Source organism: Sinohyriopsis cumingii, chromosome 18 (genome assembly GCF_028554795.1).
Source record: "Sinohyriopsis cumingii isolate HCF-2022 chromosome 18, ASM2855479v2, whole genome shotgun sequence".
NCBI lineage: Eukaryota > Metazoa > Mollusca > Bivalvia > Unionida > Unionidae > Sinohyriopsis > Sinohyriopsis cumingii.
In genome coordinates this window covers 30,585,824-30,606,660 of record NC_142978.1, presented here as the reverse complement: position 1 = coordinate 30,606,660, position 20,837 = coordinate 30,585,824, and the positions used below count along the sequence as shown (strand labels likewise).

Below are 20,837 nucleotides of genomic sequence, written 5' to 3'. Positions count from 1 at the left end.
TATTGTAGTAGTGTATTGTAGTAGTATGTTGTATTAGTGTATTGTAGTAGTATGTTTTAGTACTGTAGTGTAGTAGTATGTTGTAGTAGTATATTTATAGTAGTATGTTGTAGTAGTGTATTGTAGTAGTATGTTGTAGTAATTTATTGTAGTAGTATGTTGTAGTAGTGTATTTTAGTAATATGTTGTAGTAGTGTAGTAGTAGTATATTGTAGTAGTATGTTGCAGTAGTATGTTTTAGTAGTATATTGTAGTAGTATGTTGTAGTATATTGTAAATCTGGAGAGTATGCTCATTTTTTACATTGCATCATAATGCATCTATTTTTGAAATTTCTATAGTAATCAATATTATAACAAATCAAAGAAAAAGGATTGATTTATGAAAGAAAAATAACTTAACAAAGGAAAAATATAGTAACAATATCATAGTTTTCTCTAAAACCCTAATTACCACTATCTAGTTCTGATTAGATAACGGCACCATGTTGCTGAAAAGTGGATGAAAGCGATTAAATTCTTGTAAATATTTTCGATGTTCTAAATAACTTTGGTCTCTTTTTCCATCAAAATGATAGACTTTTCATTCAATATCAGTTTGTGAGAAAATTACTGCAATTCCAAACCGACCTATAAATTAAATATCAGACTTTCAAGAAAGCTAATGCCTGTGCCAGCAAAAGATTACGAGGTTACTTTCCTAAAATACGTTTCTAAAATAAATATCATGATATATATTTTCGATGTAATAATCTTGTGTGAAAATCTAACAAAACATCGTGTTATCACTAAACTACTGCTGATGGTCCCCACTTTTATTCATCTTGATTCAAGCCTACATGGTTCAGTTTTCATTATTTCTAGATTCTAGTAAGTTTCCTTTATCTTCTGATTAAGAGGCTCCATATTAGATTGTGGCTTATTTACATTTTAGACTCTTACATTCCTTTCATGATAACTGGTTACAAACGTTATGAAAAAAATATATAATCTTTACCTCTTTTTATCCTTTATTTACATTTCTATAGCACCTTGAAATCTTTTAAATTATATTAGTTACAATTTTTGTTGTGAACATGTACTTCACGCATATATTCAAGAACCAAATGTGAACAAATGCGACGAAGATCCATAATCTCGCCATCGTTTTGATTTCGGATGTACCTTTGCAGTTTGCCAGTCCAAAACATCGGTGGATTCCTCGCGTCGGCTACTGCTTGTTCTTTTATTCATTTGTAAACAATTATTTAAATTTTCAAACATTAATCTGCCTAAAACTCCAAGAGAAAAATTCTAAACACTATAATATTTCCATTCCCCTATATTTAATAGCTTTAAGACTGGGTGAAGTTAAATATAATATGGTCACCATCTGCCGGATAGTAGGAGCTTATTTACATTTTAGACAATCTCATCATAATTGGATTGTGGCTTATTTACATTTTAGACAATCTCATCAAAATTGTGATCATGGGATGAAAACACATAATTCTACATGATGTCTCACAAGCTCTTTGTTTTGCCGTTTTGTTTATGCAGATTCCTCTGTTTGAATAGTATACTGGATGGAGCCACGAGCCCCCGCCCCCACCCCGATTTCACCTCTAAACAGGTTTTAACCCAACCATCGTAGAACTTAATAGATGACCACTAGATGTTTACCCTCCTCTGAAAATAATTATTCTTGCGCCTCTGGATAAAGATAATTTTGTGTGCAATGAGGTGAAATTTTGTTTTGCTTCGTTGACTAGGAGTTTGTATCATTCCCGCAGGGCTCAGGATAGTCTATGGTGTTGTTTCTTACCTCTGGTTGTAGTTTAAGTTCTATAAAGTAATACATTGGCTGATTTTTAAGATCTCTGCACGCTATGACAGATTTCAGTAGAAAAATATATACTAAAATCTAAGATGATTTCACGATAGACCCATGTCTTCGGATGGTTCGTCATACTGAGGAGATTCTTACTGTTGTGTTTTGGGAGTATACCTTTCGGATTCTCAATACTCAATTTTGAAGGGCGTGTAAAGTATGGGATATATATGTAAAGTGTGGGATATAAGTACAGGGTGTGGGATATAGGTGTAACGTGTGGAATATAGGTGTAAAGTGTGGGATATAGGTGTAAAGTGTGGAATATAAGTGTAAAGTGTGGGATATAGGTGTACAGTGTTTGTTGGAGATAAATATAAAGTGTGCATGGTATAGAAAAGAGCGTATCCCACTGACAAACATTGTCATAGGGACATTGAAAAAATATAAACTGATTGCTCAAGTAAGTGTTCAAGTGCTAACTCCTGAAAGTAAAAATAAAAGCAAAATGTTATCCTCCATAGAATTATGTTGATTACCTGTGCGCACACACACACACACACACACACACACACTATTCAAATTGAAAATTTCCTGACATTTAATTTCACCATTTGGTAGAGTATCCGAATTAAAAATTGATTTGTAAAATGCTTTGTAAAATGCTTTGTAAAATGCTTTACAAGTGCAAATGGAACCAAACATAATTTCTATCCTGAAAGGGAAAAAGGTCTGACATCTTACTATTAGAATTTTACTCTTTGAATTAACATTGAAATTCAAGAAATTTGTGCTTAGACCATACTTAACTTTAAAACTATTAAAATTTATAACGGTTCCCTGATTTGGAATCATTCCACCAGTACAAGCAACATGAACAAGCAACGATTTCTTATAGAAAAATGATACCCTTTTAATCGCAATAAGTGCGTTTTCAAAAGATCTTCCCTAGTCTTGAATATATCTTTTGCAAAAAACAATTTACAATCTAATAAAACACTAAGGCCAAAAAAAACCTCAGTTTGGTCTTTTGGGATAATTTCAACACATTTTCGCCTTTTTATATGAATAGGTTTTAGATCTTGCATAATTCATATTCTTTTTTTTAATTATAATATATCTATGTCATAAAAGTTAAGATACGTCATTGAAAGCTGAAGACAAAAATTATGTCACAATCGCCCCCAGACTTTGCTCCTGCAGGGTAGGGTAGATAAATTATTTTAATATATTTTGTGAAGTTCAAGCGTATTTTTAGGCATCCAATGTTTTCAGTTATTTTGACACAGTTTTGTCCAATTTCATACTTAAAAGACGTGATTATTTTCAATAGTTCACTTTGTGCAGATATTTTTGCATAAATTTTTTATTACTGACATTGTCTACAAAGAAAATGCTACCATATGTTGCTGTAGTTAATTAAATTACACACATGCGTAAACATTAATTCCTAGCATACCAGCAAAAGAAAATGATAGATTGTATCGTCGACGTCGGATAATAATAATAATAATAATAATAATAAACATTCTTTAACGAGGATTACACATTAGGTCATGGCTGACCCATCTGTCATGTGGTCCTCATATGTTTTAATCGGCTACGTTGTTTTTTTTAAATACATAAAAAATACACAAAATATGTTTCCCCATATGGTACAGCCGTAATCTATCAGTTGTAGCATATAACTCGAAAAATAAAGTTCAGGTGATTGGAGAGGTAGAAATTTCGAAAGCAATTTTAACAGAGTTATTATTTTGACTACCATTGCTCATAGGTGATCGATATGTGCATTCCAGCTAAGGTGTTGATCAATGTAGATACCAAGAAGTTTTTTGATTTTTTACAATAGATACGTCTAAGCCATTTTGAGTTAGAAGTAAATTCATGTTAGTAGATATACGCTTCCTTGTTCCGATTGTCATACATTTCGTTTTAGAGTTGTTAATATGCATTTTGTTTTGATGACACCAAACTGATATATTGTTGAGGTCGATTTGAAGTTTATTTTTAATGGAGTCTAGAGATTTACCAGATAAATGCAATGTAGAATCGTCAGCAAAAAGATTTATGTTAGATTTCGCTGGATACAAGGCTATGTCATTAATAAATAGTAGAAAAAGAAGAGGCCCTAAAATAGATCCCTGAGGAACACCACTTAACATATAACTTGGTTCGGATACATATCTACCCGTGCAAGCAACTTGGTGTCTGTTTGTTAGATACGACGTGAACCAGGCAACTGAGTTTGGAAAAAACTTGTTGGCTGAAAGTTTTTTAATGAGCACCGAATGGTCAACCAAATCGAATGCTTTTTTAAAATCAACGAAGTCTGCGCCAGTACGTTCGCCTGGTTCTACTGCTAGTAGCCATTGGTCTATAAGTCTTGTCAATGCAGTTTGACATGAATGATTCTGTGAAAAACCTGATGGTGATCGATGGAGGAGTTGGTACTTGTCAACATATCTGAAAATATGCTTGCTTGACAATATATAATTCTTGTTCAATATAACCAAATTGAACAGCTCGTAGAAAGCATTTCTGAAGACATAATTATTGTACAGAAATGCAAGCCCCCTCTCCCTCAGGTGTTTTAACCGCGTATATAGATCAAACGAATGTATGGTCATTTGCCTTACATTAAGGTATTGATGTGTGTGAGTGTTTCTCTGTATTGCGCCTTATCAATGATACAGATAGCTACAGATTGGCTTCGGAAATCGCAACCTCAAATTTTACATTTTTTAATACAGTTTCTTGCTAAATTGATTTCGTCATCAGGGCCGACAAGGCGGATGGGGCAACCGAGAATATATCCCCGGGGCCCGGGACCGTAAGCGGGCCCCGGTCGAACAACACTATTTAATTTTATAAAAGAAGATTTGTTTGAATATGAACTAGGAGAGGTCCGGGTGTTTCTTACCCCAGGGCCTGTGGTCGATCTATACCGCCCTGCGATTGGTCATCCCAAAAATTACTAGTTATTACATTCTTTCATACCACTATCGTTTCTTGTTTTCAAAATGTGTACCTACATTAGAATATTCTATCATGGAACTCTTCCCACCCCATCCCACACCCTCCATCTCTACAAATAATAGAGCCGTAGTTTTTAACGTATATGTAATGTTTTTTTTTTTTAGTATAAATTTACTCATTCTTAGGGGTGGGATGATTTTAACAGAAATGTTATGTATAAATCAAACAATTTCTATACAAGTTATTGAGTCACTGCACATACCGTTTAATTGTATAAAGAAATTTAGACTACAGTTTTAAGCATTACAAGAACGACGATGGTTAGGGTGAAGGTGGGTGATTGTTTAGTAGTAGTAGTGGTGGTGTCTGTGTGTGTGTGTGAGAGAGAGAGAGAGAGAGAGAGTGAGCGCGCTAGCGCATGTGCATGTTTATTGCAATCCCAAATATATTGTTATTCTGAAATAGAATAATATGTGAAAATGTATATTTTGTAATAAAATAGTATTATCATGTAACATAAAATAATTGTTAACATTCAACCAATTGACAGCACGTTTATGTAAAACCAGTATTTGTGGAAGCTAGAAATAGTGATCCCTTTGGCACCATTGTCTGTCAATACTATCGTTCAAATATTCCACAAAACGCTATGTTAACGGAATGAGCCTGATCTTGTCAAGTTATCTATGAAGGGAGTAAGATGGCCTTGCCATGTTGTCTATGATAATCATACAGCTATACATACCAACTGGTAGCATTGTGTCTGGTGCTTTCAAGAATGCCCACCAAGTCTTGTTGACGTTATAAAAACCCCGAACACCATTAATTGCATCAATAAAATAGCCCAGCTTAGGAAAGTAAGTGGCTGAAAACCTGAAAAACAAAAAGAAGTTAACGCAGTTATCACAAATGACTGAAATATTGATTCATTTATTATCGTTGTCTGTGCAGTTATTGATTGACCATCACTGGTCAGCGCGGGTATTGGGTGATTCGTCAACCATCACTGTCAGCGTGGCTATTTATCAAACACAAAATTTGTTCTCTGTGCTACGTTTCACTGTCGGACTCTAGTCCAACATACCTATCCGACCTCACCCATGTGCATACACCAGCAAGATACTTACGCTCCTCTTCTGACAATCGTATACTCATTATTCCCACTATGAAAACAAAGTCATATGGACAGCGTTCTTTTTCATACCAGGGCCGAGCAACGTGGAATGAATTGCCCACTGAATTTAGACACAAAGACACAGTGATCACATTCAAGAGGGCTCTCAAAACTCACTTATTTCGACTGCAAGAACAAACTTAATGACCTAATAATGTTTCCTACTTTAAATATTCTCAGCATGTTTTTTAATGTTTTCTAATTTCGTGGTGTTTGTTTTTGAAATCATATCATTATATGTTTTTTTTATCTTAATGGTGTTGTCTAATGCTGTAATGCGCTTAGAGCTTCTAAAGATTAGGCGCTATACAAAGTCTTCATTATCACTGTTATTATTATTATTATTATTATTACTGAGTGAATAATTGACCATCATTGCCAGTTATTGTATATATTGTGTAATTCATCTACCATCACTGGTCAACGCGATTATTCACTGACCATTGTTGTCAACGCGGGTATTGTGTGATTTGTTGGCAATCACTGGTCAGCGCAGGTATTGTATGATTCATAAACCATTATTGTCAGAGTGGGTATTATGTTATTCATTGACCATCATTGTCAGTGAGGGTATGCACTGACCGTCGTTGTCAACACGGGTAATGTCTGATCTTCCAGAGCCATTCGTAAAATCGCACAACGACCCCCAGCAACATTATGGACAAAAAATGCAACGTTTAGAATATCACAAATGTCGTTTGTTAATGTGCACATTGTTTCCAAAATTTAGATGGATTAATAAGTTCAAGGGTCTGTTTTATCAGAGGGGAATGAATAACACTAAAACTTACAGGAACTTGCAGCTGCAGCACAGTTTCTAGTTAACTTACTGGCTTCGTCACACTTTTGATGATCCAGTGACCGTAGATAACTACTTACCGCCTTTGTTATGAAGAGTAAAGGAAAACGTTACCAATCAGGCAGCGTGAAAATCATAAAGTTATCAGTCATTCATACTTAGAGTCTCTCCAAAATAAATTTAAGTAATCGTCGTTGGAATGGCGTCATTGCCTGAACAACTGAGAGAAATATAATTTAGAAGTTACACGAAAAGTAATGAACGGGTCGAATCAAAGTAATAATTCTTTTTTTTAAATTTCACACTTACATTTAGAAATTTGTCTTGATTTTTTTTCTTCAAAACTTATTGTGTCGACTCTATTCTGATACTTTTCATGCATAATCTAATAGTTTCCTCTCACGTTTGTATCGAATCACATCGCTCTATGCATGACCGTGAATACATAAAATGAAATAGCTTTATTTTATAAACGTGGTGAATAAATATTCCAACAAATTTAATTGATAAAATGTCGATTTCTGAAAGTACTATATCTTTTCAACATGTGGTTCTTTGCCCTAATTACGAAATCACTATGAATTTTGATTTCCACGAGGGATAGAGGACTTCTCTATTTGTACTTTACTTGTCAATTAATTTCAGATACCATTTTGAGGTTATTATTTTTTTAATAGGGACTTTATCTTATTCATAAGTTGTTAAAATTAAAGACGTTTTTAATCGATTTGCATTCAATCCTTAATGAGACAAATGGTAGCAGCGGTGATGGTGTGGTAGTACTTAAGCTGACTTTTAACTGTGTATGCCTGTAATGGTAGTAGTGCTAGTAATAGTAGTAGCACAAGGAGGAAGTGGTGGTTGTTGTGGTGCGGTAATGATTGTAGCTGGTTCCGCTTTGTGTACGTCACAAGTAGTAGCAGTAGTAGTAGCGGTAACACGAGGAGGCGGTGAGGTTATGGTGGTGCGCTAATGCTTGTAGCTGGTTCCGCTTTGTGTACGTCACAAGTAGTAGCAGTAGTAGTACTAGCATGAAAAGGACGAGGAGAGGAGGATATGGTTGTCTGATGATGCTTGTAATTGGCTCCTGATTGTGTTGTAGTAGTAGCAGCAGCAGAAGTGGAAGCAGTAGTAATAGTAACATCAGTAGTAGCAGTAGTAATAGTGATTGAAGTAGCAGTATTAGCAGTAGTAGCAGCAGCAGCAGTAGTAGTAGCAGCATCAGTAGTAATAGCAGTAGTAGTAGAAATAGCGATAGTAGTAGTAGAATGAAAAGGAGGAGTGGAGGTTATGGTTGTGCGATGGTGCTTGTAATTGGTTCCGGACTGTGTTCATCACTAGTAGTAGTAGTAGCAGTAGTAGTAGTAGTAGTAGTAGTTTTGCAGGTTGCGTTGATTAATTAACGGCGTTTGCAGCTCAAACAACGGTTTGTTACTTTAACAATTATAAATTTTATCATTAAATATCTCGTACATTTGTCATTGTAAACAATTGTATTATATCATCAATTTCCGTCAGACTTACATGAAGTTTCTATTCTTATTTACTGCTTTTTCCATTATGCGTATGAAAGGTTGGCGACAAAACCGGATTGCGAGCGAGTATTCAAAGGTTGGCTTTTGTAGATCGTTCCGGATTGTGTAATTCAACTGCCTTTTGCACGCCGTATCAAATGTATTCATCTGCACATCACCAGCAGACTGTTCATCCTGGGCAATGCTGTAAATAGTATAAAATAAATAAATAAATAAAATAAATAAATCACAGCAGCAAGAAAAAAGGATGTTGCGTTATTTAATACAACATCGCTGAAAGTCCTTTCTGATGGTTCTCAGTGTGAAAACAATGTATATAAATATAACCGTTGAAGAGGAATCATTTTATAAGTCCTAGGACGACATGTTGAAATGGTTATATTAAATTCATAAAAGACAAGTGTTTCGCTCGCTATCAAACATCAAAGCAACAAAAAGAGATACTATAGTACCCAGCCCTATTTTGTAATTATTAAAAAGAGGCCTCATTTGGCCCAAAAATTCATTTTCAAAACAGTATTTGATCTGAAATTTATCAACATTTGAAAAACTTTAAATTGCAATTAATTTTTGTAAATTATTTGACATAATTTGTGTCAAGACTCCACATTTGGCAAGAAAAAAGACAGCACATCCTGATAATGTGTTAATTGTTAATGAATTTTCTTTATTTAAATGAACCACTTTGATGGTAGTAGTGATAGTAGCTAAAGATTCAGATATTGTCGCGGTAATGTAGGGTTGAGGTGAAAGTACTCATTTTGGATGCAATCAATGGCTTCGTTTTATTTATGTGTACCCCTCCCCCACCCCATCCCATTTTTGCAGATTTGAGATGTAATTAAAATACCCGATGCACACTCATCCAAGTCGCAAGGGGCGAAAATATGGAAGGAACGTAAACTCGTAATATGTACCTGTATTGATGCTTCACCTGAGATTTTTTAAATTATTGTGGTTTAAATTTAAACATGATTTAAGCGGCGGAACACTCTTTCGTGATGCAAAATAATCATATAAGGAGTATGTTTGTCTTATTTGTGATATTTAATATTTTAAGAAAAGAACAGAAAAGTACAGAATGCCTTATTTTAATAAAATTCAGACTGTATCAAATATTATTTCAACGGCTATTTACACATAACGTAAATTTGTAAATTGCGCTGTACATTTAAAATTCATCGTAAATGATATATTGCAATTTATTATTGCAGCAGTCGGTTTCTATATATTAAGCGCAGTAAAACTAATTATAAGAAACAGTGATAGTGATTCATTGGAAACACTTAAATCTTGACAGCACATACCTAATCGTGTGCTAAGTGAGAGAAAAAAAGAAGAGGAAAACACTTCCTTTCAACATTTTGGGTTGACAAAGAAAATCCGGTCTACTATTTCGAAAAACCTACCAAAATTCCATAAATTATTTATTTTAGCAGTTGATTAGAAGGCACTAATTATCACAAAGGAAAATTATAATAAATTTTGATTTGTCACAGAGACAAATCTGACGTTTAATGTACACGACCACAAAATAATGTATAAAATACCAATGCCGGCCACATTGACTGGATACGGAATTTGGTGTATAGTAAAACATATGTTGAATATTCTGAAACGTTTTTACTTCAGAAAAGATGCGATAATTTATAAGAACTTCAATCTGATTTAAACATGAACAATCACAAACGCTTCTTTCCTGCCAATTATTCAAAATTTAAGCCCCAGTGTATTTTAAGCGATATATTGTAATACATTATTAACTGCGTTGGCTGATGGGATAATATGAGTGCATATCACCAGTCTGGAAGTACCCGGATATTTCAAACCGAGACAGGCTTGTATAAATGCTCTTCAACCTTTTCTTATTTACTGTTTTTTTGCTGCTTTTCTAACTCCCGTGCGCAATAATACCAAAAGGATTAGCAGGTCTCATGACAAGATTAACACAATTACCGTGAGATTATTCTGTTTTCCATCTTCGTCACACTTATTTGGATTCCCTTTCAATAGTCGTACCATTCGAAATAGCCCATTCTTTATACCCATGGTTCGATTCACAGGAAGAAAAATAGGATATGCAAGGTTCAAGAACTTATGGTGGGCTTTTCACAGAAGCAAAGAAAATAATGTGTGTGTGTGTGATTTGAGCCTTTAACGTAGCTTTAACCATTTTTCAGTCATATCGCTACGATGTCAGCAGTGTGGCAGTTTATAGTGACGTCCAGCAGTGGGGCATCATGTCGCAGACATGTAGCATGATGTCCCACCCAGTCACATTGTCCTGACACCAGGCAGACCGGTCCTAACACTAACCTCTTAATGCTGAGTGCCAAGCGAGGCAGCTGTTAGTACCATTTTTGTAAGTCTGACTCGGCCAGGGATCGAACCCACGACCTTTCGCATTCGAGGCGGACTCTCTAACCACTAGGCCACCGGAGCGGTTAAGAAAATAATGTGTTACCAGAGTAATATTTGACAGACAGATATTCAAATAGCTGAGAAATTATATATTTCAGACTTAAGTGCTTGAAACTGTTGAAAAGAGTGACAGGTGATTTACGCGAGAATTGTACTGTAATTAGCGCACGACAAGCGCTTGCATGCGATGAACCCTCCACAAGACATAAATCTACATTCATTTTCCATGATGTTTTGTTTTCCATGCAATCCCTCTCAAGTTTTGAGAGGTATGCATACACAAAAAGTATATGGACAAATTACAACACATCGGCATGGTGATTGAAAATATCGTCTTTTCACGTACATGGAAAAATACAGCACATAGGTACAGTGATTATAAAATTCGTGATTGTGTAAACATGAAGAAAAAAAAAAAAGACATCGACACAGTGATTTCATGACTCTAATAGTACCTACTATTACCAATCATACACTGCGATCGTTAATTACGCCTATATTTTGAGGCGCAACCGAGCTCTCTTGATAAATACACACACACACACACACACATATATATGTATATATATATATATATATAGAGAGAGAGAGAGAGAGAGAGAGAGAGAGAGAGAGTCGCAGAAGGACTGAGAGTTGAAATAGATTGAAAAATGCACCAAATTCACACAAGTATACAAGTATACGACAACGGACTTACCTGCAAGCAACTGCAAAGAAAATGATGACGCAAACGCCTTTAACTACTGCATTCATCTCCATACTCAAGTTAATGCCTATCAAAGTATAGCACACAACTTGCTTTATATACGTTGATAAATCCGGTTTTGATAATTACATGAGTATATTCATCCACAACAAGTTAAGTATGTATACACGTGTTCATTTCTCTAATTTAAAATAAGTGTCTTTGACATTTATCCTGTAAGCACTTATATCAATGTCAAGGTGTGCAATTCTAAAAGTACTTACATCAATGTCAAGGTGTGCAGTTCTATAATTACTTATAACAGTGTCAGGGTGTAAAGTTGTTAGAACTCTTATCAATGTCCCCCTGGAAACAAAGGTTGTAAATTGTTGGTCAAGTAAATTTATTGAAACATATATTGGAATTTTTTAAATACAAAAATATGTTAAATATGTGTTAATCTTTATAATCCATGACCCAATAACAATATAAACATATCCTTGACAGACTATTCAAGTCATATTGAAAATTCTTTTGAAAAAAATATCTTTCCTGAGCGTTTAAAACCCATTAAAGTGCATTCCAGACAATCCAAAATTTTAAAAAGCATCATTTTAGTAATTGATAAAACAGCCATTGTTAATCAACTCATTTCCAATGGATCGACCCATTTAAAGCTCCCGGATCTGCTTAAGTAAGTCTAATTATAGCACATCCTCGTGCTGTTTACGTCTAAAACAAGTTCCGTCCAAAATTTAGAACGAATAATGTATTGATGATAATATTAGCTTACTCGAGTCAGCATCATTTGTAGGAAACAGAGATGGATTATATCAAAGACTGTCGACGCGTCGCACATACATCAAAGTTTCTGTCTTCTTGAATAATATTTCTAAATTATATCTTTTAAACTGCGGTATTACTAGTTAAATTTCCCCACTCGCATTCCCACGTTACGCTCTAACTGCTTTTCTTGGGTCCAAAATTTTCGATTTTTGTCATTATAGCTGCTATTTTTATTGGCCTGACAATATTTTTCAAGGGTTTAACTTTTAAGTTCGGTATTTTGAAAGACTTATTTCAAAAGATGCCTGTCATAGTAGTTTCACTAAAGGGCAGCACATTTAGCACGCAAGGGAAAATTTTGGTACTACATACTAGTATACACTGATACTAGGCAGTGAAGTTGTTATGAAGTTTTAACGCCTGTGTCGTTGTTATTCCATCATTAGAAGTCTGTCAGGCGTATCAGTCTTCCTGTACTGCTTAAAATTAACGTACCGCCAGATGTCACTCAAACAAAGGAAAAGGTGTGGGCATCACGTGGTTTATATGCATATTTGTAAGCTTGACGGATTTTCAGACCTAATGTTCGTCACCTAACCAAGTGACATTATGAATCATATGCAAATTCAAACCGTCATAATTTAAATGTTGTCCGACCATTTTTCATAAAAAAAATTATTGGCACTATCACTAATTCAAAACTGGGTAAATGTCAACACATCGCTAATTTACACTAAGTGTCAAAATAACATTAATTTAAACTGGGTATGTGTCAACATAAAATATTTCCACTTCATATGATGTGCTATCCCAAAGAGTAGGGCGAGGTTATGTCTTTTCTGAAGATAGATCAAGTGACATATGCGAGGCTATCATGGATTGATATTATTGCTAAAATAACATAATATATTCTCTCATGTTTGTAATTTAGCACTTATAACAAATAGTTTCAGTTGACTTTTTTTGCAGACTGATAGGTTGTCACGTCATCTCATTGTAAATGCAGGAAGAGTAATATCTGCATAAAACTACATATTAATATGTACCTTACACCAAAACTGGCACATACTAAATTACGTACAGTGTGTGTACTACATAGTAATATGTACCTTACACCAAAACTGGCACATACTAAATTACGTATAGTGTGTGTACTACATAGTAATATGTACCTTACACCAAAACTGGCACATACTAAATTACGTACAGTGTGTGTACTACATAGTAATATGCACCTTACACCAAAACTGGCACATACTAAACTACGTACAGTGTGTGTACTACATAGTAATATGCACCTTACACCAAAACTGGCACATACTAAACTACGTACAGTGTGTGTACTACATAGTAATATGCACCTTACACCAAACCTGGCACATACTAAATTACGTACAGTGTGTGTACTACATAATAATATGTACCTTACACCAAACCTGGCACATACTAAACTACGTACAGTGTGTGTACTACATAGTAATATGTACCTTACACAAAACCTGGCACATACTAAACTACGTACAGTGTGTGTACTACATAGTAATATGTACCTTACACCAAACCTGGCACATACTAAATTACGTACAGTGTGTGTACTACATAATAATATGTACCTTACACCAAACCTGGCACATACTAAACTACGTACAGTGTGTGTACTACATAGTAATATGTACCTTACACAAAACCTGGCACATACTAAATTACGTACAGTGTGTGTACTACATAATAATATGTACCTTACACCAAACCTGGCACATACTAAACTACGTACAGTGTGTGTACCACATAGTAATATGTACCTTACACCAAACCTGGCACATACTAAACTACGTACAGTGTGTGTACTACATAATAATATGTACCTTACACCAAAACTGGCACATACTAAATTACGTACAGTGTGTGTACTACATATTAATATGTACCTTACACCAAACCTGGCACATACTAAACTACGTACAGTGTGTGTACTACATAGTAATATGTACCTTACACCAAACCTGGCACATACTAAATTACGTACAGTGTGTGTACTACATATTAATATGTACCTTACACCAAACCTGGCACATACTAAACTACGTACAGTGTGTGTACTACATAGTAATATGTACCTTACACCAAACCTGGTACATACTGAATCACGATCAGTGTGTGTACTACATATTAATTTGTACCTTACACCAAACCTGGCACATACTAAATTATGTACAGTGTGTGTATTACATAGTAATTTGTGCAATACATCAATCTTTTCAGACACTGTTACGTACAGTGTACTACATATTAATCTGTTCCTTACACCAAACCTCCCAGATGCTAATTTACGTACAGTGTACTACGTATTAATCTGTTCCTTACACCAAACCACCCAGATACTAAATTGCGTACAATATACTACGTATTAATCTGTTACTTACACCAAACCTCCCAGATACTAAGTTACGTACAGTTTACTACGTATTAATCTGTTACTTACACCAAACCTCCCAGATACTAAATTGCGTACAACATACTACGTATTAATCTGTTACTTACATCAAACCTCCCAGATACTAAGTTACGTACAGTTTACTACGTATTAATCTGTTACTTACACCAAACCTGCCAGATACTAAATTGCGTACAATATGCTACCTTTTACTAAGATAAAGTCAGATCACATTCATTGTTTTTCATAAAAGGTTTCTGCATTTGTTCCTCAGTACTTTACTGTCCACTCTACCCAGTACCTAATACATCATACGTCAATCTAAACTACCTTCAAAGATGAAGCCACGGTGAAATTCTTGCCATAGGCTATACTGCATTTTTTGAGAATCTGGACTGTAAACAATGCAGTCATTTAAATATTTCAGTTCCGAATCAGCATCAATGTCACCTTACTCACTGTGTACTGTTTACAGAAATACAGAAATACATACATACATACATACATACATACATGTTGAAGTCTGATTGCAGTATGTTACATCACATGTTGTGTATTGTAGCCTGATTGTAATATAGAATTTGCCATTGTCATTGTCGTTATAAAAATTGCTTAGTGGTGTTGCCCTTGATGACAGTGAAGCGTGAAAGTCTTATAAAAACTGTCGAGTCAGATTAATTTTGAGCACAGAAAACAGTCAGGCTTTAAGATTTCTACTGAATTCGTAATATATAAACTACTACAATTACTCACAAATGAAGATTTCACAAATATAATATTTCAGGGTAAATAGGTGTATAATGCATTCCGGTTTAGTTTATCTTTTCTCTCTCTCTCTCTCTCTCTCTCTCACACACACACACACACACACACATACAAACACACACACAATTTATGTGTCATTATTCATTCATTTGTGTAGCAGTGTATTGTACATGAAGTATGTATTGTATTGACTAAGTTCTGTTCTATAATTGTCATTAATAATGTTTCATATGGAATACATTCAACAGTATCACATGCTTAAAACTTTTTCTGAAACCCTCCTGTGTAATTTGTATATTTGTTAACTTAAGCTTAAAGCTCTCTATATAATCCCGTTTATGTAATTACTATAGTGGTTAATTTTGAAAAAAAGAAAACAGTAAAAAAAAGCTTTAATGCTTTTTAATGAAGCCATCATTTGTACTGTTAAAATATAAATGTTATATATTTAATACAGAAAACAGTAACACATAAGCGAATTACGTACTGATATGTTTCTTATGGATAACACATAAATCAGTTTGTATTATGTCCCACCATGACAGTAGTTCCACCCTGATAACTGTATGCCTTTTATAGTAACTTTCTTATATCACTAAATTAAGAATTTTCTTTCTTTTTTGTTACAGTTGTTAACATGATATAACATGTGTTACATCAATGATAGCTAACTGCTTGTAAATTATTACATTGTTACATCAATGATAGCTAACTGCTTGTAAATTATTACATTGTCACGACCATGCATGAAATAGGTTCAATTTTTATTCCTGAGTGCCTATAGTGCCAGTTCGCGTCCACAACTGACATTTCACATTAAATACCTTAACACATAGGCCCTGGCAGAATTATTTTTTGGAGGTGGGGGGCAAGCATATAGTAGTCAGCTATTATGGTTTACGGATGTAGGTCAAAACATGTTCAAAGGTGAAATCGGGGGAGCCTATGCCCTAACAAGCAAGAATATATGTATGTATGTATGTATGTATGTATGTATGTATGTATGTATGATTTGGATTTTTAACGTAGCTTTAAAAATTTTTCAGTCATGTCGCTACGATGTCTACAATGTGGCAGTTTATAGTGATGTCTAGCACTGGGGCATCATGCCGCAGACATGTAGCATTATGTCCCACCCAGTCACATTTTCCTGACACCAGACCGACCAGTCCTAACACTAACCTCTTAATGCTGAGCGCCAAGCGAGGGAGCTGATAGTACCATTGTTGTAAGTCTTTGTTATGACTCGGCCGTGGATCGAACCCACGACCTCCCGCATCCGAGGCGGACGTTCTAACCACTAGGCGGTGTATGTATATATGTATGCATGCATGTATGTATGTATGTATGTATGTATGTATGTATGTATGTATGTATGTATGTATGTATGTATGTTTCTGCTCTTCAGATTCAGCTCTGGCCTTAAGAAGTAGCTCTTTGTCATCCTTGATTTTATTAGTCTTATTTGGTGTTAAAAAAAAATGTATGTTTTATAAATGTTTTCGTTGCAAAAATTAGAGATTAAAACTAGTATCGATAAGGGATCAGAAGATGTTTGGCAAATACCATCAGGCACGGTCCGAAATGGTATATAAAAACATACCATTAAAACTTAAATAAATACCTCGTACCATGGAGGCGATATACATTTATAAGATGCTCTGGGGATGCCTCATGCGATATAAAAAGAAATACAACTCTAACTGCCAAAACGGATTGTCATTTTAGTGTTGTCGTATCCTTTATACGAGTGAGCTACAAAAATTATGTTTATTTCAATCATGACGTAAACGGGTTGGTGGAAGAGACTAAAAAAATTAATTGTAATATTTCACATAAAAAAACAGCATATTTTTGCAACGATTTTTCATGTCATCTATGTAGCTCAATATATCCACGCTGAGTTTGGAAATTATGAAAATGTTTTTGTGACTTAATCAGTCAAGACGAAAGTATTAGGGCTTTAAAAGCTGAACTGAAAATTATAATATTTTAAACTGAGAGAGAGAGAGATTTGCTCATACTTGCTTTTACGGTGCTACTAATTTTTTAGGAAACGTGAATCATTGACCGATCCTGTTTCGATCAACAGTTTTATTGCCTCTTATTGTTTACGAAGCATCCGGATTGGACTTTTTATTTCAACAACTTATGGCGCGTCACTTCCACTTCCAAGAATTATGCGTATGCAAACGAGAGGAGGGAGGATGTATGCATGGGTTAATTCACGATGCCAGTTATAAATTCGATATAAATAAAACATGTAAACCAAGTTGGCTGCTTATTTTGAAGACAGAGTTCGGCATTTGATCTCCAGTGCTATTATGACTGTGAGATGTAGTCTCCAAACAAGCCAACCCATTATCAAGTCTAAATGAAAGTGAAGGTAAACTAAATTAAACATTTTGTTCTTTGTAAATGTATTAATACTAGGCTCATGCTAATACCTTAAAAAACAGGAGAGTGTCAATATACGAAATTATCCAGTGAGACCTTAGTGTTATTTTTAGATAATTACTCTCGCTTCTTTTACACTCGGTGGGTTTGTTTTGGTGTTAAATGTACATAACACATTACAGGTTATGTCGTACCGAGGCAATGGCAGTAAAGTGCCTTATAGATAGATATACACAAACTTGGCGGTTGACCCAGATATTTCCGGCTAGGATTCGAACCTACACCCTTCAACCAAGTGTGTAAGTCTTGCAGCATAGTCTTTCATTAAGCACTAGTAGTAGTAGTAGTAGCAGCAACAGCGGAAAAAGTTGATGGAGGAGGAGACAGAGAGAGGCAGACAGACAGACAGATATAGATAAAAAAAAAGCATGCGGCTCGCGTCAAAGATTAAATCCCGGTAATTTATTATCGACATAATTCAGAACTGACTATTAACTGTTAACCTTGGTGATAAAACCACGGCAGACGTCTAATATGCATGCATGTCTGTGTCATAAATGGTACATATCAACCTAAATTGCACTTTTAAAATTCTTTTCAAATGAAAATATAACGAAGAAGGATTCATCCATCATCTGCATATCCAAAATGATTATAACTAGTGCGTATCCTTGATATCCATAATGACTATACATAGTACATATCCTTGATATCCATAATGACTATACATAGTACATATCCTTGATATTCATAATGATTATACATAGTACATATCCTTGATATCCAAAATGACTATACATAGTACATATCCTTGATATCCATAATGACTATACATAGTACATATCCTTAATATCCATAATGATTATACATAGTGCATATCCTTGATATCCATAATGACTATACATAGTACATATCCTTGATATCCAAAATGAATATACATAGTACATATCCTTGATATCCATAATGACTATACATAGTACATATCCTTGATATCCATAATGAATAGACATAGTGCATATCCTTGATATCCAAAATGACTATACATAGTACATATCCTTGATATCCAAAATGACTATGCGTAGTACATATCCTTGATATCCATAATGATTATACATAGCGCATATCCTTGATATCCAAAATGACTATACATAGTACATATCCTTGATATCCAAAATGACTATGCATATGACATATCCTTGATATCCAAAATGATTATACATAGTACATATCCTTGATATCTAAAATGACTATGCATAGTGCATATCCTTGATATCTAAAATGATTATACATAGTACATATCCTTGATATCCAAAATGACTATGCATAGTGCATATCCTTGATATCCAAAATGAGTATACATAGTACATATCCTTGAGATCCAGAATGACTATGTATAGTGCATTTCCTTGATATCCATAATGATTATAACTAGTGCATATCCTTGAGATCCAAAATGACTATGCATAGCGCATATCCTTGATATCCATAATGATTATACATAGTGCATATCCTTGATATCTAAAATAATTATACATAGCGCATATCTGTTTTGGTTTGGTAGCAACATATGTAGGTTATTTCACTCCCGAGACAACTGATGTACAGTGATTTGCCTAAGAACAATTCGAGCTGATCCAATGGTTGGATTCGATCCTGTGTCCTTCCATCTTGAGTTTGAAAGGGAACCACTAAGCCACCTTAGTTCCTATTTCGTTTTCATGTTTTACAGTCTGAATTACATATTTTAAAAATGGCAAATTCGTTTGTTTTTTAATTTTGTTTTTCGACGATTGTTTGGGTGAACAATATGATGAAATGAAAATTACTTCCATTACATCTATCATTAGTGTTCACGAATAACGCAAACCCTAATGCGAGTTGTGCTGACGGTGATTTACAGCTGCAAAATGCACCGACATAATGTGCAGTTTGTTGATTATTTTTAGCGACTACCACAGAAACAAATAATGCATGCCCCGATTAACCCGCGCCTGGATCGGCGTCCAAATCTGGGTCTACGGTATTTTGCAGTTCGGTCAGTGTTCTACATGGAAACTACGGATAAAACATATTTCATACAGTTAATATAGCTCAATTTACATAGGCATCAAATTAGAAGTGAATCGCTAGTGTCAGAGTTAGGTATTTCTGTACACAAAAATGAAGAATAAAAAAGTGTTTAATTCCGTGTAGCTTTTATAGATGATTTTCTTTCATGGTCTCCTGCAGTAAACATGACACTGATAAATCTGTAGCTCTCCTATGAGAAGTGGAGGGGGGGGGGGGAACGCAATTAGATTTGTAAATAAATTAAGATTTAAAAAATGTAGGTTTAAAAAAAACCAATTTGTTAGCCTTGAGGGTGATGTATTTTAATGATTATAGTACATGCAGAAGGCAAAAATCATCGGACATAACACATGGAAATTTTAAAGAAGGTATTGAAAAATATAAATTCAAAAGTTCGAGAGAAATGACCAATAGGTGGAAGTTTGAAACAACCTTTTGAAGAAAAGATGGATCAGTAACTGTTATAACTATAGTGATAGCATTGGCAGTATCAACACTTGCTTTATTGCAAATTTCGTAAGAAGAGTTGAAACTGCTCCTGACGGTGTAAATAATTTCAACAACCTACTCCATGGGTTCTGCACAAAAACCCCCAAAAAACAGCAGCAGCAGTGAGAGGATTTATTGGCAGTGTAGCGTGCTGGTTTGAACTGATAGTAGTCACGGAATTGTGTATTAATGTACTCGAATTCGTTGCCGTACACAGCGTTGTTCGAGGGTGGTTTAATTTGAGCCTTAGTGATTTCAAAATCCCCAGTTTTGTTTACTTTTTGCAGCACTCGCAAAGTTCCTGCAGTGATAAATCTGATTACCTCGAGTTCTCTGGCTGTGGATTTTCAATACAACCAGGGTACTTGTTGGGTAATTTTTCGATGCATAATTACAACATAACGAAGCTGCCCATTTTACGAAACCACTCTTCAGCTGCACAAATATGAAAGTGCGTTCTTTCTTGCTATCTGTTTTAGGTGATGTAATTTTTT

At 34.7% G+C, this 20,837-nt stretch overlaps 2 protein-coding genes across 5 annotated transcripts in view; one reads left to right on the top strand and one right to left on the bottom strand.

The window, feature by feature from the left end:
• Positions 1 to 991: 991 nt before the first annotated feature.
• On the bottom strand, positions 992 to 11,571 carry LOC149776309 (cobalamin binding intrinsic factor-like). Of its 2 annotated transcripts, XM_089942788.1 has the most exons (4): positions 11,415 to 11,571; positions 8,286 to 8,480; positions 5,530 to 5,661; positions 992 to 1,388 (listed from the first exon to the last, which is right to left on the bottom strand). In XM_089942788.1, the coding sequence occupies exons 1-4, from the start codon at positions 11,474 to 11,476 to the stop codon at positions 1,334 to 1,336; spliced, it is 444 nt and encodes a 147-aa protein (XP_089798914.1). In that variant the 5' UTR covers positions 11,477 to 11,571; the 3' UTR covers positions 992 to 1,333. The 2 variants fall into 2 exon arrangements, with proteins under 2 accessions (XP_089798914.1, XP_089798913.1); XM_089942787.1 differs by having other exon boundaries at positions 992 to 5,661.
• Positions 11,572 to 17,595: 6,024 nt separating this feature from the next.
• Positions 17,596 to 20,837, top strand: part of LOC149776307 (uncharacterized) — a 99,012-nt gene continuing 95,770 nt past the window's right edge. For all 3 annotated transcript variants that reach the window (XR_016416209.1, XM_089942327.1, XM_089942326.1), the window contains exon 1: positions 17,596 to 17,773. Coding sequence is in view for 2 of the 3 variants with exons in the window: in XM_089942327.1 (XP_089798453.1) it covers positions 17,762 to 17,773 (12 nt within the window). In the remaining variant the exon portion in view is untranslated. The remainder of the gene's footprint in view (positions 17,774 to 20,837) is intronic.

Excerpts from the sequence above, each read along its gene's own strand:
- LOC149776309 (XM_089942787.1), bottom strand. The coding sequence starts at position 11,476 with ATGGAGATGAATGCAGTAGTTAAAGGCGTTTGCGTCATCATTTTCTTT. Across the intron at positions 8,481-11,414 it reads TTCTTTGCAGTTGCTTGCAG|CATTGCCCAGGATGAACAGT; the intron begins GTAAGTCCGTTG and ends TACTATTTACAG. Across the intron at positions 5,662-8,285 it reads AATAAGAATAGAAACTTCAT|GTTTTCAGCCACTTACTTTC; the intron begins GTAAGTCTGACG and ends TTTGTTTTTCAG.